This window comes from Bombina bombina, chromosome 2 (genome assembly GCF_027579735.1).
Source record: "Bombina bombina isolate aBomBom1 chromosome 2, aBomBom1.pri, whole genome shotgun sequence".
Taxonomy (NCBI): Eukaryota; Metazoa; Chordata; class Amphibia; order Anura; family Bombinatoridae; genus Bombina; species Bombina bombina.
The window spans coordinates 473,158,665-473,176,513 of record NC_069500.1 but is presented as its reverse complement, the minus strand read 5'-3'; the positions used below and the strand labels follow the sequence as shown (position 1 = coordinate 473,176,513).

Sequence of the window (17,849 nt, the reverse complement as noted above, 5' to 3'; positions counted from 1 at the left end):
TATGAAATAGATCTCCCGCGAGGAAAACCATTGCATTCAATAGGTAATACTCCCTTCACATCCCTCTGACATTCACTGTACTCGGGGGGGGGGGGGGGGGGGGGGGAAAAAAAAAAAAAAAAAAAAATCGGGCTTCAAAATGCTGAGAAGCCCATATCAACGTAGAAATCTTAGCACAAACTACTTCACCACCTCCAGAGGCAAAGTTTGTAAAACTGAATTGTGGGTGTGGTGAGGGGTGTATTTGTGGGCATTTTGGGGTTTGGGAAACTTTGCCCCTCCTGGTAGGATTGCATATCCCATACGTCACTAGCTCATGGACTCTTGCCAATTACATGAAAGAAATAACAAATATGTACTTAGAGGTTGAATTTGGTACATATTACAATTAAAAAAAACAAACAAAAAATTAAGCACATAAGCCAGGAGTAGTTGTAAATGTATATTGTTCTGAAAAAGTGAAAAGTAAACGTCTGCAGACGTCCTTTAGGCTAAGGGCATAACCATAAAACACAATACCACACAGACCAACTAATTGCAAACTAATCGATTATAAGATTCGCTGACAACTATTTTCATAATCTATTATCATCGATTAGTTGTTGCAGCTCTAGAAACATCAAAATTAAAAAAAATTGCTGCAGTAATAAGAGCAGAGCATGTTGCAACTTTGCAAAACTGCTGCAAGGATGCATCATTTTGAAAACCCAGAAAGAGCAACTAATCAGGTGATACGCTTTAAGTCTGGTGTCTGATACGCTTAGTGGGAGACTCTCCCACCATCAAGTAAGCTTTGAGAATCACCTGTTGAGCCCATAGCTAATCATTAAAACCTTTACAAGATGTAGAAAGATGAACAAAGAAATTAAAAACTGTCTGAAATCTTTAGCAGCTTGAAGATAAAAAGGTATGAAGGAGCTAGTCCTTAGAAAGACTAATCCGGACACAATAAAGAAACAAGTCCCTGCTTGATATTCTCAGAAGAACCAACCTTAGAAAGAAAAACATATTTGGAATGAAAAAAACACCTAGTTGAAGATAAAAGAACAAAAAGTAGTATCTATGATGTGCAAAGGTTCAAAAAGGAGAACCTGAGAAATAAAAGAATCAAATTCCAAGGAAAAGACATAGGTCTCACAACTGACCTAATTCTCACCAAAGCAGGAACGAAAGTATATACATTTGGAAGTTTGGCTTATTAAACAGATCAAACCTAAAATTGGCCTCATAAAGGAACTAGCAGACAATGACTTGTCAAGACTATTGAAGGATCCTAGGGTCCCAAAAAGAATGATGATAGGAAAAATCCTCTGGAAGAGCACCAATCAAAATATACTTTCCAAATCTTGTGGAAAATCTTTTGGGAGGTTTTCTAGCCTGCAAAAGAGTGACAATAACAGAATCTGAGAACACTATGTTTCAGACTTAAAAGTTCAACCTCCACGCTGTTAAATGTAGAGATATAAGACAAGAGATCTGGTCTCTAAGGAAGAAGCTTTGAAGGAAAACTGGATATGTGAACCAAATCTGCATACCAAAATTTGCGGGGTCAAGCTGGAGCTTTTAGAATTAATGATGCAGACTGTTCTTCTTCCAAGAATTTTTGCCCAAATCAAATGGAGGGAACGGACAGGCAAAAAAATAAAAAAATTATATTATATTATATATATATATATATATATATATATATATATATATATATATATATATATAAAAAATATAATATGTATGAACTGCTAGGGCATCAATTGATTGTGTTAAATCCAGCAGACCCCAATTGGCAACTAGCTGATCAAAATCTTCTGAAGGAGGGACCACTTTCCTAACAGATGTGCAGTTGAGATATATGCTTCCCAATTCTTCATTCCTGGAATGTGAAAAGCAGGGAACATAGGTTATTTTCTGCCCTGAACAGAATCTGGAATGCCTTTCACATCGCCAAACGACTGCAAGTACCTCCTAGATGATTTGTATATGCCACAGCCGTGACATTGACTGACTGAAAATGGAACTACTTTTCCTTCTACAGAAGAGGCCATGACTGAAGAGCTTAAAGAAATGGCCAGAGCTTCAAGATCTTATAGGAAAACTTCACATCCTGAGGTGACCATATGCCTTGAGTTCTTCAAGTCTCACAGACAGCGACCCAACCCAAAAGAGTCTGAAGAAAAGATGCCCAACTATCAGAGGGGATCTTCCATCCAAGAAAAAGTGTTCATCCTATTGGCTGATTTGAAAATCAACCAATAGCAATGCAAGGGTATACCTATATAAAGGGGGTACCTTGCATACAAAATTCAGTGTGAATGCATGAAGAGGACGTCGGACAGAAGATAAGAAGAAAAGAAGATAGAAGACCTCCACTGCTGGGGTGAAGATAGACCATCGCAGTTGGCGATCACGTAGGAGCCGGATTCAATTTTGGCGAGTACCATCTTTGGGGTGTAATGGTAGGCTTTTTTTTATAATAGGGTTTTTTGGGTAGCAAGAGCTTTAGGACACTGTCCTACTAAATGCCATTCTAAGGGAAATGCTCAGCCAAATGCCCTTCTCAGGGAAATCTTTAAAGTAGGATTTTTTTTTAAATAGGCTTTTTTTGTGGGGGTGGAGGGGTAGCTTTTATAGGTGAAAAAGAGATAAACCTCTGTAGGCTATGTCCTACAAAAAGCCCTTCTAAGAGCTGCTGCTATAGTTTATTTTAGTGTGTGTATAGGATTTTGTTTTTTTAAAGGGGGCTTGAGTTTCAGAAGAGGCATTATTTTTTTAGTAATGTTTAATTCTAGAATGATAGGGTATTTCCCATAGGGAGATACTGTGCCCATAACCTGGTATTCCTGTACCCTTGCCTTTAAAAATGATATTTCCAAGGGTTAAATGGGTCTCACATAGGTCTGAGCTCCCATAAAATAATCCTTAATTGAATAGCTGGAACACCTCTATTTTCAAATACCTGGGAAGCCAAGAACAAAACTGAGTAGAGCTAGGAGGAGGGAGGAATTAAAAGCTCTTGTTGTGGGTTCTTTGCCTCCTCCTCCTAGTGGCGGGAATTATATTCCACGTCAGTTTTCCTGTGGACTCTCATTTTATGAAAGAAAGGTGAATAAGAAGGACTAGAAGGCAATGTTACAGATCACACAAAATACCTCTAAGTATAGAATATATTGCTACATCCCATGTAGTTGGTAGTTCTTCTACCTCCCATTCCTGTTGGCCTCACTTCTGTTTATAACTGTCTGGATTATGGTGTGGGATGATGTTATAATATTCTTTACAAAGATCATAAAAGATATACCTTTAAAATTAACTTTACTCACAATGAATCACATTAAAATACCACAATAAAATACCAGAGTATGGACCGTTAGCTTAACAGTGTTTTATTTTATTTTTTGAGGTTTACAGCAAGAAAAAATAAATAAATTGTCAAGTATGTTTCAGTATCAAATGTATTAAAAAAAAAAGAAAAAAAAAGAGAGAATAGACATTAGGAAACAATTCTAATATACCCAATAGTATATAAACAATGAAAATGTAAACCTTCCAATATACTCAGGAGGCTACTCTTGGATCTCATAGAATTATAGAATGAAACTAATAGTGGAGGTTATCCTGAGGTAAAGGAGACCACTTTTGGGCCTCATATCAAACCACTTTTTTTAGTTATAATTAGCTTATATAATACACTCATATAATGTTATATAACAATATATCATGGTTTAGCTAGAGTACATGTGGGTCAGCAAAGTTGTAGGATCAGCACACATTTAAATGTATTAATGTCCAGCAAATATCAAGGTGGGTGCAAACAAAGTCAGAGCAAAACCCCTAGCTCCAACTAAATAGGTATCCAAAAGAAATTTTGCACTCAGGTGTGGAGAAGTGAAAAAACTATTAGGTGAACAGCAACGTTTTCAGGGCACCTGCCCCTTTGTCAAGCTAAAAACATAGTGCACATACAGACAATATATATAGCAGTACTAATAAAACAAGGACCAATGGGAACACTCATGGTGGGCGGGGTTACAAACAATCTCACATGGGAAAATGTTTTGAACGACATATTAACCCTATACTTCCGCTTTTAGTGTATCCCAGAGGGCCAAGATTAAAATAAATCTGAAAGGAAGCAAGAATTGCACAGCTACATAATACATATCACTCCCTTATATAAGGATATAATTTCAGCTTTAAACTATATAAAGTTTAAAGTTAATTATATCCTTATAAGGGAGTGATATGTATTCTGTGGCTGTGCAGTTCTTGCTTCCTTTCAGATTGATTTTAATCTTGGCCCTCTGGGATACACTAAAAGGGGAAGTATAGGGTTAATATGCTCAAGTGTATCCCAGAGGGCCAAGATTAAAATCAATCTGAAAGGAAGCAAGAACTGCACAGCCACAGAATACATATCACTCCCTTATAAGGATATAATTAACTTTAAACTTTATATAGTTTAAAGCTGAAATTATATCCTTATATAAGGGAGTGATATGTATTATGTAGCTGTGCAATTCTTGCTTCCTTTCAGATTTATTTTAATCTTGGCCCTCTGGGATACACTAAAAGCGGAAGTATAGGGTTAATATGTCGTTCAAAACATTTTCCCATGTGAGATTGTTTGTAACCCCGCCCACCATGAGTGTCCCCATTGGTCCTTGTTTTATTAGTACTGCTATATATTGTCTGTATGTGCACTATGTTTTTAGCTTGACAAAGGGGCAGGTGCCCCGAAACGTTGCTGTTCAACTAATAAAGGTTTTTCACTTCTCCACACCTGAGAGTGCAACATTTCTTTTGGATACCTAGAGTATATGTGGGGTTACAACCTGGGGGGGGGGGGGGGGACATGACAGTACAAACAGTGCTTGACATTATCTGGAAGGTAATGAGCTTTATATTGTCAGGCTTATAATAGTACTTACATATTGAAATAGATAAACAAGACTATGTCCTTATATAACAGAAATTTTACTATAAGAAACAAAAACAAACTAGGAGCAGCCATATCCCTAAGATTTGTAAGCTGAGTAACAATTTATGAGCAATACGTTGTAAGTTTATAGAATATTGGTGTAACAGAGTTAAACACTGGTACCTGCCTTTCAAGTATAAAATAGGAATGAAATACCAACTAGTGAGTTAGATAACCTTGCAGCAGAGAGTATCCCATATCTATTCAGTTATAGAAACCACAGAGTTCCGGGTAGGATGCTCCAGCCTAAACTAACCGTGGCGTTCTTCTGCGCTATCACATGACTGGCTGATAGCCAATGAGGGTGCACGAAGAGGACACGTCCCTGTTCAGACGTGATCAAACATCATAGGAACACAGAGATTTTCCGGCACTCCAATAGGTAAAATAAAGTTCTTTATTGGGTAGATGCTGTAAAAACAGACATGAGTGGTAGCCCTAGTAAAAAGAAAAAAGGACAAGGAGAACCAAGACCTCCTGTGACATTGTTTTTACTAGGGTTACAGCTAATTTCTATGTTTTTACAGCATCTACCCAATAAAGAACTTTATTTTACCTATTGGAGTGCCGGAAAATCTCTATTCAGTTATAGCATAGGTTGTATTCTGTATATCTATCAATGTAAATCAAGTAGTATAGGGTGCACTTAATTTTTAGGAGGTGCACTGGCTGGATAAAATAGAGCTGGGCTGTAGACAGCGTTATGCAATTTAGGGGTGGGGCTAAAGGAAGACATTAATACATACACTATAGGCTATAACAAAGCTGTAGAATTGTTCTAAGGAGGACATATAGCTATGACCCAATGATTTTCAAATATTTAAATGACGAAACAAGGGGGTGATTCAGGAGCTTGGGCTACAAATGTAATAAGAAACTAACAGAAACCTCTTCTCAGTAGGACTATAGTACAATTCTAAAATTCATATAGAATGGCTTAAGGTAATGGCTCAAGGGTTTTTGGCTGTTTAATTATATAGAGAGCATGAGCTCAAATAAAAGCCCTGATGGTTTCCCCCCAAATTATAGCATAACATATTGGCTCTATTGGGAGTAAGCTGCCCTTCATAGTCTAAAGCTGTAAATAGGTACTCAGTCCAGTCTTTTTCAGAGTATGGTAACACACAAAATATAACCATATTAGCTTTGAAAGGTAAAACTATATTATTCATTACAGATATGTCCATAAAAACCTCTACAGAATAGGCTCACATAGTCCTAACCATATGTACAATGAAACAAAACTTAGCAGGTAAAGTTAAATAAAACGTTGACTATCCTTGGGACACATATACAGGGGGGCTTACCCACTCAGATTAACTTTTTAAGTAAACAATTTGTGAGTTCAAAAATGTTTAACAATTGTCCAGATTCAGAGTCTTTAGGTAGATGAATGTGGAGTTTAAACCTATGGTGCAAGATGTTTCAGAACTATCCCACTCCAGATTTCGGAAGAAACCAAAGGCTTCCTAATTTGCCCACCAGAGGTAGACCACCTGGATCCCATTTTAATTGTAGAGAGTCTGTATAGGAAAGGACAGTAGATAGCAATGATAAGAGGTACAATACTTGCAGTGGTGAGGCTTCTTTGACTGGACCAAAGTCTCTGTCTAAGGTCCCTTTAGAAAAAAATAATCTCGGAAGCTCCTGGAACAGTTTAAAATTTGGTTGGCTCTAAGCGACAGTGCCTTCACCAGCACTCTGCAGGGCAGCTCAGCTCTTCTCAGAGCTTTCTGGTTGCTCGGCTTTCACTCCATCTTCCCGCGCTGCAATGTCTACGATAGTAGTTTCCAGATCTAAGCTCGACCAAGTGTGGAGAGTGAGCGCTAGGGGCCCCAGAGCACCACTACTGCTCTCATTAGAATCTAGCTTGAGTTGAATGGGTTGCTGAGTAAAGTAGCCGCCATTGATTCCTCAAATGCCACGCGGTAGTCAGCAAGTAGACAGCGCAGCTCCTCCAGAATACACTCACTAGTGCATGGCTCCATGGTACAGGCGTGTGGCAGGTATTTGTAAAATTATTATTTGCTATTACATTAAACAACACACGTTGGGTGCTGTGCGACAGTGGAGACCAAACGGTTAGCCACTGGGTTTTTTTTGATAAGGCCTCAGCCTTTAATCAGCTCCGGAAAACGATAACACAGTACGATCCTGGGAAGGAAGGCTTCAAATGAGAGACGAACCTTTAAGGGTCATAAAGTTGCAAATTTGAAGCTTATTTGATGACTATCTTGAGGTATTCTTTGAATATAGCAGGACGGTCTAAGCAGCTCATAGTTTTGCGTCCATACATGGCCACCGCCCTCAAGTCCCCTAATGGTTATTCTGTTTTAATCTGCTTCATATCTGTTTTAGATATCTGTACCCTCAGATTTTATCAGAGACGTCCGATTGCTTGCTATATTTAGATTTTGAAGAATAATAGTGTTTTTAATAAATAGTATTTTATATTTATTTCCTGTTAAGAGTATCTTTTGCTTCTTTTAGCACCCTCCCTTTGTTCATTTTTGTATAGTGTATAAACCCCCTTTCTTCACCTTCCTCCTTGGAGGCAAAAATTAAGAATGGGATACCAGAGAGGTGAGAGGGATTAAAAACGTGTGGAATATTTGGGTATCTTTGCCTCCTCCTAGTGGCAAGGAGTTGAATCCCTGGTGTAATGGATCATGAACTCTCACCACCTTATGAAAGGCATTATTCTAGCCCGGCTTCTTAGTTTGGCTCTTTTCAAAGGCATAACAAACATTTCTTATACCCTAATTCACCAAAATCTGAAATGTTATTGAAGAAACTCTTAAAGACATCACTTTAACATTTTTGCTGCAAACATTACAATGTAGTAGGTCCTAGCTTCTCTATATATGAGGTGAAGAAAGCAGGGAGGTGGTGGCATATATATATATATATATATATATATATATATATATATATATATATATATATATATATATATATATATATATATATATATATATATATATATATATATATATATGTAAATGGGAGTATTTCTGGAAAATTCAACCAAAATTCAAAAATATGTTTATACCCACCGGTTTGAGGACATATATCATCAAGTATAGGAAAACTATAATCTTTGGTGCAAGGCCTTCACATTCTTGTATTAATTTGTTTTGTTTAGTCTGTTTTATGTATATGTGCTTTGTTAGCATGAATGGGAGTCAGTGTGCACTACTACTCCTCAAGTACTTTTTTTTCATGATTCAGATAGAGCATGCAATTTTAAGCAACTTTCTAATTTACTCCTATTTTTTTTTCGTTCTCTTGCTAATCTTTATTTGAAAAGCAGGAATCTAAGCTTAGGAGCCAGCCCATTTTTGGTTCAGCACCTAGGTAGCGTTTGCTGATTGGTGACTAAATGTAGCCACCAATCAGCTAGCGCTACGCAGGGTTCTGAACCAAAAAATGGGCCGGGCCCTAAGCTGAGATTCTTGCTTTTTCAACTAAAGATAAGAGAACAAAGAAAAATTGATAAAAGGAGTCATTTAGAAAGTTGCATGTTCTATCTTAACCCCCTTAACGACGCATGTTGTACAGGGTACATCTTACACAAACTGGTCTTTAAAGACCAGCAACGTACCCTGTACGTCAGGAGTTTCAAGCGGCTGGAAGCGATCCTGATCGCTTCCAGCCATTTTCAAGGTATTGCAGTGATGCCTCGATATTGAGGGAGGGGGAGTGGGTAGGGTATGGAGGGGGGCAGTTACACTACAGAAAAAGTTAGTTTTTGAAAAAAAAAAAAAGAAAAGAAAAGAAGTTATTTTATTGTGGGTACTGACAGACAGCTGGTGGCTAATAAATAGTGGGGGAGGGTTAGAGAGCTCTTTGGGGGGGGATCCTACACAGCAGAATATGATTTTTTTTTTAAAAACAAAACAAAAAAAAAAAAAAAAAACTTATTTTAATACTGGCAGACTTTCTGCCAGTACTTAAGATGGCGGGGACAATTGTGGGGTGGAGGAGGGAAGAGAGCTGGTTTGGGAGGGACCAGGGGTGGGATGTGTCAGGTGGGAGGCTGATCTCTACACTAAAGCTAAAATTAACCCTTCAAGCTCCCTACAAACTACCTAATTAACCCCGTCACTGCTGGGCATAATACAAGTTTGGTGCACAGCGGCATTTAGCATCATAATTACCAAAAAGCAATGCCATACAAGTCTGCTATTTCTAAACAAAGGGGATCCCAGAGAAGCATTTACAACCATTTCTGCCATAATTACACAAGCTGTTTGTAAATAATTTCAGTGAGAAACCTAATATTTGTGAAAAAGTGAACTTTTTTTTTTTTAATTTGATCGCATTTGGCGGTGAAATGGTGGCATGAAATATACCAAAATGGGCCTAGATCAATACTTTGGGTTGTCTACTATATATATATATATATATATATATATATATATATATATATATATATATATATATATATATATATATATATATATATATATATATATATATATATATATACATACACACACATGTCAAGGGATATTCCTGGATTCCTGACAGATATCAGTGTTCCAATGTAACGATCGCTAATTTGGGGGGAAAAAAAATGGTTTGGAAATAGCAAAGTGCTACTTGTATTTATTGCCCTGTAACTTACAAAAAAAAGCAAAGAACATGCAAACATTGGGTATTTCTAAACTCAGGACAAAATTTGTGGGTCAAAGTTAGAAAAAGTGTTTTTTTCCATTTTTTCATCATATTTTATAAAAAAAAAAAAAATATGGTAAATTATAAGATATGATGAAAATAATGGTATCTTTAGAAAGTACATTTAATGGCGAGAAAAACGGTATATAATATGTATGGGTACAGTAAATGAGAAAGAGGAAAATTACAGCTAAACACAAACTCTGCAGAAATGTAAAAATAGCCCTGGTCCTTAAGGGAAAGAAATTGAAAAACTGCCTTGTCCTTAAGAGGTTAATTATATAAAAAAGTGGGTTTAGTATCCCTTTAATGCAAGTATAAACCTTTGTCTCAGAATAGCACATTTGGGCCTGTGTTTTATTGTTTCAGCTTATTTCCTCATATATACTGTATGTGTCATGTTACAAAAGACAAACCACAGTGGAAGCAACAGAATATATGGTTCTAAAGAATGCATCAGGAACAAGTCCAACTTTTTAAACTTGTTTATCCTGTTCCAACGCTGCAAGTGATATGTTCTGTCTGAATCACAAAATTAATTTTTTGTCTTTCATATCCCTAGATATAGGTACAATACATTTAATATAGAACAGATCTCCAAAATAAATTACATGAAGGAAAAAAATAAATATATAAACATTATGCAAAAAGCTGGTGAACTACAAATGTGACAAACACGATTTTATATACGTACAGGCAAGATAAAGTTAGCGAGAGGCGGAAGCTCAGCTGTGTATTTATCTATCCACTGCTCCAACTCCTGGATGGGTTCTGAACTGAAAGATGTTCTGGCTGTAAAGAGAGAATAGAAAAACAAGCAATGAGCAATCGATTAAATTGTAGCATCTATTCTTCACAGCCATTAAAAATTAACAATAATGCCACTTTCAGACCAATACTTTACACAGTTTTAAAGGTCCACTAAAGTCAAAACGAAAGTTATGATTCAGAAAGAGCATGCAATTTAAAAAAAAACAAACAAAAAAAAACGACCACATCTTTCCATTATCAAAACGTGCACAGTCTATTTATATGCACACTTTCTGATCCTCCAGCTCTTACTGAGGATGCAAAGTGCAAAGTATATACAAATATGCATTGCTTCTCCTTCAAAGGATAATAGAAGTAAAGGTTGTTTAAAACTATGCTTTATATAAATCATAAACAACAGAAAAACAAACTAATTTGGGTTTTGTATGCATTTAACTTCTTGTATTTGTACATTTGAAAACAATAAACATGATTCCACTCAAATAAACATGCACATCTGCTAGGTGAACAGAGGATCATTATGCCTTGCAGCACCGTTACCTTAAACATCCCTTTAAAGGGACATTAAACTGAAGATTTAATGCCCCATGAATGATTTCATTATGCAGAGTGTAAAAACTTTCATTATTTATTTTTTATCTTTAACATTATTTAAAATATATAAACTAGTTATAAAATCAAATCACTCCTACCCCAATGAAAAGAAAAAAAAAAATAGTGAATTATTCAAAATTTATTACAATCATGTTCATCACACCTTCTAGAGTTAATGATTCAAAAATATATTACAGTGATAGTTAAATAACTAAAAACAAAAAGTTAATTAAATAACACTGTATCTTAACCGCTCTACCCACCAGCTACGACTACTGATTCAAAAATCCTCTTCATTCTCTCTAACCTCACCCTACGCCAACTCCATTGAATAATCCATCACAAGTTATCATAAAATATTAGTAAGAGCTGAACATAGTGTGTATTGCTTCTGTGAAGATGTAATTTCATACATGCCACCACTGACTCTGAGATCACCAGCTAGCTCCCAGTAGTACTTTGCTGCTTCTGTGTGCTTTTCGACAAAGAATACAATGAAAACAATGTAAATTTGTAAATGAAAAGTCTCTTAAAATAGCACATACTATATGAACCATAAAATATTTTAAGGATCTTATAACGTAATTATTTGATTCATTTAATGGTTGATATTTTCATTTTTAATCACATGCTCAAAATACATTATATGTCCTTTAAGAGCCTGATGTACAATATAAATGCAGTCAGACACAAGAAATTTTAGGTACATTATTCACACACATGCTCACTGTAAAGGTGTAATATACAAAGCTGGCATTATACCAATACAAACAGGAGTGCAAGCAGACTAATGTGATGTGATAAGGGTGTAAATAAATAAGTGAACTTATATACTTAGTATTAGTGCATTTCATTCTGAACCCTGTGGTACAGTGCAGTGTATAAAACTGTAGGGCTACACTTTCTCTTAGCATAGATACCTCAGGGGTTTCCCTTAACTCACAACATAGCCTTTAGCATGAATGTGAATTATACGCACTATGAGATGCTGCACATTGTTAAACAGGATGCCAGGACTTGGCACCAGCAGCATAGACCCTGAAGGCCCAGATAACACAGCTACAAACATGAAGAATCCCATTCACATGCCGCATGTTAATGCATCACCACTCATGCTAATTATTCTGCTGCTAAAACTTCTTGGTCTTCAGTTTGACTGCACCCAACACTGATGTCAAGCAAGTCTGTCCAAAACCAAGAAACCTATCACAGTAACAGCCCGCCCAGCTTGGCAGCAATGAGGGAGGAATAGATGTGGTGTGTGGTGAGGCATAAGTCACAAGGTGCTGTGCCAGTGCGTGCAGCAAAGAGGAAGCACAGCAGCTTTACCAAACCCCAGAGATTTACCTTTGTGGCTTTCTCTTGCAGAAGATAGAGGCGTTGCAATGTTTGATCCCACATCCTGCAGCATACACTGAATCTGTTAGATGAGATTTTTATTTGTCATAAAGAGTTATTTGTGCAAGAATGTAGTTTTGTAGTGCCTAGCAGTCAATGATAGAAGAATGTATTTGACATCTCATTAAACTAAAGAACACTGAAGATTTTCAAATTACCTTCTCAAGCTCTGATACAAATCTGTGATCAGCATCAAGACTAAATTCTCTGGCCAGCCTACAAAAGCAGAAGAAGGGTTAATGGGAGACAACCCTACATAGTTTAATCTTGTTGTATATAAACATCACATATAGCATAAAAGTAAATATATGTTGCCCTGTTTTACCATCATCATACAAATAAGTTTGCCATAGAGTACCATCATACAAATAAGTTTGCCATAGAGTACCATCATACAAATAAGTTTGCTATAGAGTACCATCATACAAATAAGTTTGCTATAGAGTACCATCATACAAATAAGTTTGCTATAGAGTGCCATCATACAAATAAGTTTGCTATAGAGTGCCATCATACAAATAAGTTTGCCATAGAGTGCCATCATACAAATAAGTTTGCTATAGAGTGCCATCATACAAATAAGTTTGCCATAGAGTGCCATCATACAAATAAGTTTGCCATAGAGTGCCATCATACAAATAAGTTTGCTATAGAGTACCATCATACAAATAAGTTTGCCATAGAGTGCCATCATACAAATAAGTTTGCTATAGAGTATCATCATACAAATAAGTTTGCTATAGAGTACCATCATACAAATAAGTTTGCCATAGAGTACCATCATACAAATAAGTTTGCCATAGAGTACCATCATACAAATAAGTTTGCTATAGAGTACCATCATACAAATAAGTTTGCCATAGAGTACCATCATACAAATAAGTTTGCTATAGAGTACCATCATACAAATAAGTTTGCTATAGAGTATCTCTATAAGATGAAGAAAATTATACTATGGAGGTAGTAATAGAGGTTCAATTAAACATTGCTTTCTATTTTCACTACTCTAATACTTTTACACTTCATATTAATCAGCAGTGATACACTACTTTTCTTTGTGAAAATTACCTGCTGTCTCTCTTGGATTTTATAATTATCAAAACAATTTTATTTAAGCTACAGACATGCCAATTTATAAGCTATCTCAAATGGCCATAATGGGTCTTCAAAAATCCACACAATATTTGCTTAACAATGTTTTCCAGTCAAATCCTCTACACAACGTTACCCAATAGCAGAGCTTAGCTCATCTGTTGCTCCCAAAGCTTCAAACACCAGATCATCCTTAGGTCTCCTCTCTCCAGTATAGGTGCTGGAAAAACCTTATGCAAAAATCAAAATATATGGATATGAAGCAGCTGTGTGTGCTCTAGTAAATGAATCAGATTCCATGTTACTTCAAATCCAATACACACCTTTGTCTCCTGTCTTTGTGTAGATCTTTGGAATCTTCACATTCTCAGACTTAGACCGGGAGCTTTAAAAAACAAAATCACATTAGACATGCTTTTCAAATTATGTAAGTCATGGCTCTTTTCATTCTACCCCAACTCCTAACTTTCTGGGTTATTATACATACTGTACCAGTCAAAAGTTTGGACACAATTATTACTATTTTCCACATTTCAGACTAATAGTCATCAAAAAACTGAAACAAATGGAATTATGCAGTAACCAGGAAAAAGGTCAAAAATACTCATAAAAACTAATTTTATATTTTTCAAAAGTAGCATCCTGCCTTGAAAACAGCTTTGTACACTCTCAACCAACTTCATGAGATAGCCTCTTACACTGTCTGGAGTTGAGTATTTTGTCATTGAAAAAAAAAAAAGAGCCCGACTTACTACAAACCAGATTGGATAGTGTGTCACTACAGTATGGGTGTGTCACCAGCAAAGCATCCCCACACCAGAGGACTTCCTACTCCATGATTCACGTTCATCTTTTCTTCATCTCTAGGACCGTAGTTGCCACCAAAAGTCTCAAATGATACATTTCCAATGGTCTGATGTCCACTGCATGTGTTCCATGGCCCAAGCAAATCTGTTCTTATCTGTCACCTTTGTAGTGGTGTAATAATTCTATTATGAAGGCCTGATTCATGCAGTCTCTTCTGAACTGATGTTCAAATCTGTATGTTGCTTGAACTCATTTAAAAATATATTTGGACTCCAATTGGTCATGCAGTTAATTGGCAATTTCTTAGACTGGTATCTCTAACAAAAGTATCCTGCTTTGCAGATAATTCCTTTTCCTCTGGTGATCCTCATAAGGAATTTTTTTTTTTTTTTTTAAATTAACCTTTTCATAAAGTAATAATTTCTCTTTGCTAGACTGACCTGTTCTTGCCATTTTATTGACTACTAAAACAAAAAACATATGGTGTAATATCACATAGGATTATTTAAAGCCTTCTCAGAGCAGCGCTGATTGTAATTAGGTGTTAATGAGAAAAGAAATGCATACATTAGGTATCAACTTTGCATTTTATATTGGTCTACAAAACTAATTTCAAGCATTTAACCAATGCCTTTAGAACAAAAGGGTATTTAAGACCATGAGAAACATGCAGTCAGTAAAGTGTGCACTATTTTTTGGCTAGTTCTGTATATATGTAGTTGTTTAGTAGGGGAACACTATCCATACAAATGGTAATGCTAGTGCCCATTGGCATAACAAGTGTCACAATGTTATCAGCAAAATAACTCGGGCCTCTCCTCTCATCTGATCAGGCAAGGCCACAGCAAAAACTTACAAAGAACAAAAAAAAAATCCCCAGAGTGGAGTATCTTCTGTGTAAAGAACAAACGCAAGTTATAGGCTTCCAGAAAACTTTAATTCCCCCAGCTGAAATACTCTCCAGGATACAGTAACAAAAATAAGCAGCACAGGGATGTGATCAATTATATAAATATTAAAAATTAAACCAGCTTAACCACTGCTTAAAACACCAAAATCTTAACTCAAAGATACATTAAAATCATCAGTCTCTTCTGACACGTTTCAGACATAATCATAGGCTGGGATGTGTCTCCAGGTGTTCCACTTTATATACATGTGTCCAATCAGATTTAAAAACAATTAAAGTCTGTTTCAACCCTTTATATAACCCACATATGTAAATGATCTATTTCTATACCTCTAGATTCACGATTACCTCTAGATTATCATTACCTTTATACATATTATATAATGCATACTATTTGTCTGAGTTCATTGATAGTGGAGGGTATTAAAACAATGGCAAATGTTCTATTGTGGAACCAATTTACATGCCTAAACTAACCAATAAAGTGGAAAGTGTCTATCAAAATTGTCAAATTTGATCTCCGCAGGACCTTTTTACCGGCCACCTGGCTAAAATTTTAGCCAATATTAAGCAAAAAATGGCGAATATTCAAAATTATGCAATTAATTTGTGCTTTGGATAGCAGTAAATTATATAATATTAGAAAATAAATTTACCACATTATTCCAAATAATTTATCATATCTCATATTTATACTTTAAAGGGATACTAAACCCATTTTTTTCCTTTAATGATTCAGAACATGCAATTTTAAGTAGCTTTCTAATTTACTCCTAATAATTTTTCTTCGTTCTTGTGCTAGCTTTATTTAAAAAGCAGGAATGTAAAGCTTAGGAGTCGGACCATTTTTGGTTCAGAACCTGGGTTATGCTGGCTTAAATGTAGCCACCAATAAGCAAGCGCTATCCAGGGTGCTGAACTTTAAAGGGGTCGGCTCCTAAGCTTTACTTTCCTGCTTTTTAAATAAAGATAGTAAGAGAACGAAGAGAGATTGATAGAGTAAATTAGAAAATTGCTTAAATTGGCATGCTCTATCTGAATCATGAAAGATAACATTTGGGTTTAGTATCCTTCAAGGGATCCTGGTCTTCAGTTGAAATATCAAATGTCATTTTTATTAAGTCTATTGGTCTATGAAAATGTATCCATGCTCTTATTATGCATATGCATGAAGTGCTTTGCTAAAGGAGTATGGCATTCTTGTGTTGTGCTATCTGAGGTTATATTGGATATGTGTTCTCTAATTCTCACCCTTGCCTCTCATGTAGTTTTCAGTGTTTTTGGATATTGTGAAAGGCCAGTATCTTGATGTGGTACTTACCCATGTCTGTTAGCAGTAGGTGAGGGATGGGTCTCCACACATCTGTGTGTTAGGAGGATGTGAGATTTGCGTCTTAACTTGTGTATAAAAGAAACATCCACAACACCAATATAAAGCATATCTTCTTCTTTATTAAATCATATAGGAACTGCATACAAATCGTATACAAGAAGAAGACAAAGAACTTTTACATTTGTTCTGTGGACATTGATTTTATGGTTAATTATTTGGGTGAGCAGTGACCCAGTTTAAGATGCACTTTATATAGGAACTTATGATCTAAACATCATCAAAGTAGTAATATATTTCCAAAGGGATCCATTGTGGGTGAAATATTTCATAGAAGACCGTAGCTATGACTTTCTAGTTTTATTTATTTATTGTGTTATACTTATAATATTGCAAATGCACTTTAACAAAAGTGTTCTATATAAAAAAAAATGGAGTATTTAAGTATACACCGTGCATCAGCATTTTAAACAATTGTTCAGAGAATCTATAAAGGTGCTTGTACTGTCTGGTAACGACTCAGTTTGTTACTTCCTGAAATGATTACAAGCCCCACTGACACTGAGCAGCTGCAGTATTTAAAATAAATAGAGAAGTGCTCTACCTGGGAATGAACAATAGCATAATAGCTTGTTCTATGGCTAGCTACCACCTAAGAAGCAGCCTCTTTTTGCTCAACATGTGCTTTTCATAGAGAAGAACTTTCCTGTAGCATATCAGTCTGATCCTGATTTAACAGTACAGCCCAGCCCGAAATACCAGGCCCTCTCTGAACGAAAGAAACGGCAAAACCCCAGACATATGTTTCGGCCTAGTGTGGGCCTCGTCAGTGAGGTGCAGCTATATCCCTCTAGGCACACTGAGCAACGAATCCACATCTGGAGACTTCCCTAAGAGTCATAATTAGCATAAATAAAAAAAAGTTTTGTTCCTGGCAGACTGCTTATCTTTCGGTTTTGCATATGTAATATGACCCTGGGGATAGTCTCCCTAATGATGATGGGGGAACCAGACGTGGATTCCTTGCCAATGTGCTTAGAGGGATATGGCTGCACCTCACTGACAAGGCCCAAAGGAGGCTGAAACGATTGTCTGGTGTTGTCATGTTCCTTGTTTAGAGGAAAATTGCCTGGTATTTTGGGGCTGGACTGACCTTCTCGGCAGGATCAGACTGATATACTACAGGAAAGTTTTTCTCTGTTCCTCTCGTTCAGAGAGGGATTGCCTGGTATTTTGGGGCTGGACTGTATTGTTAAATCAGGCCCACAGAGAGAAATTGCTGTTGAACTAAATGT

The 17,849-nt window shown here is 36.2% G+C and overlaps 1 protein-coding gene across 1 annotated transcript in view; it reads right to left on the bottom strand.

Moving 5' to 3' along the window:
* MMAB (metabolism of cobalamin associated B) overlaps positions 1–16,664 on the bottom strand; it is an 88,970-nt gene extending 72,306 nt beyond the window's left edge. Inside the window, exons 1-6 of the mRNA XM_053699832.1 lie at positions 16,546–16,664; positions 13,831–13,892; positions 13,644–13,737; positions 12,574–12,631; positions 12,365–12,437; positions 10,347–10,444 (exon numbers count right to left, since the gene is read on the bottom strand). Coding sequence (XP_053555807.1) covers positions 10,347–10,444; positions 12,365–12,437; positions 12,574–12,631; positions 13,644–13,737; positions 13,831–13,892; positions 16,546–16,664 — 504 coding nt within the window. The remainder of the gene's footprint in view (positions 1–10,346; positions 10,445–12,364; positions 12,438–12,573; positions 12,632–13,643; positions 13,738–13,830; positions 13,893–16,545) is intronic.
* Between the last annotated feature and the right edge of the window lie 1,185 nt (positions 16,665–17,849).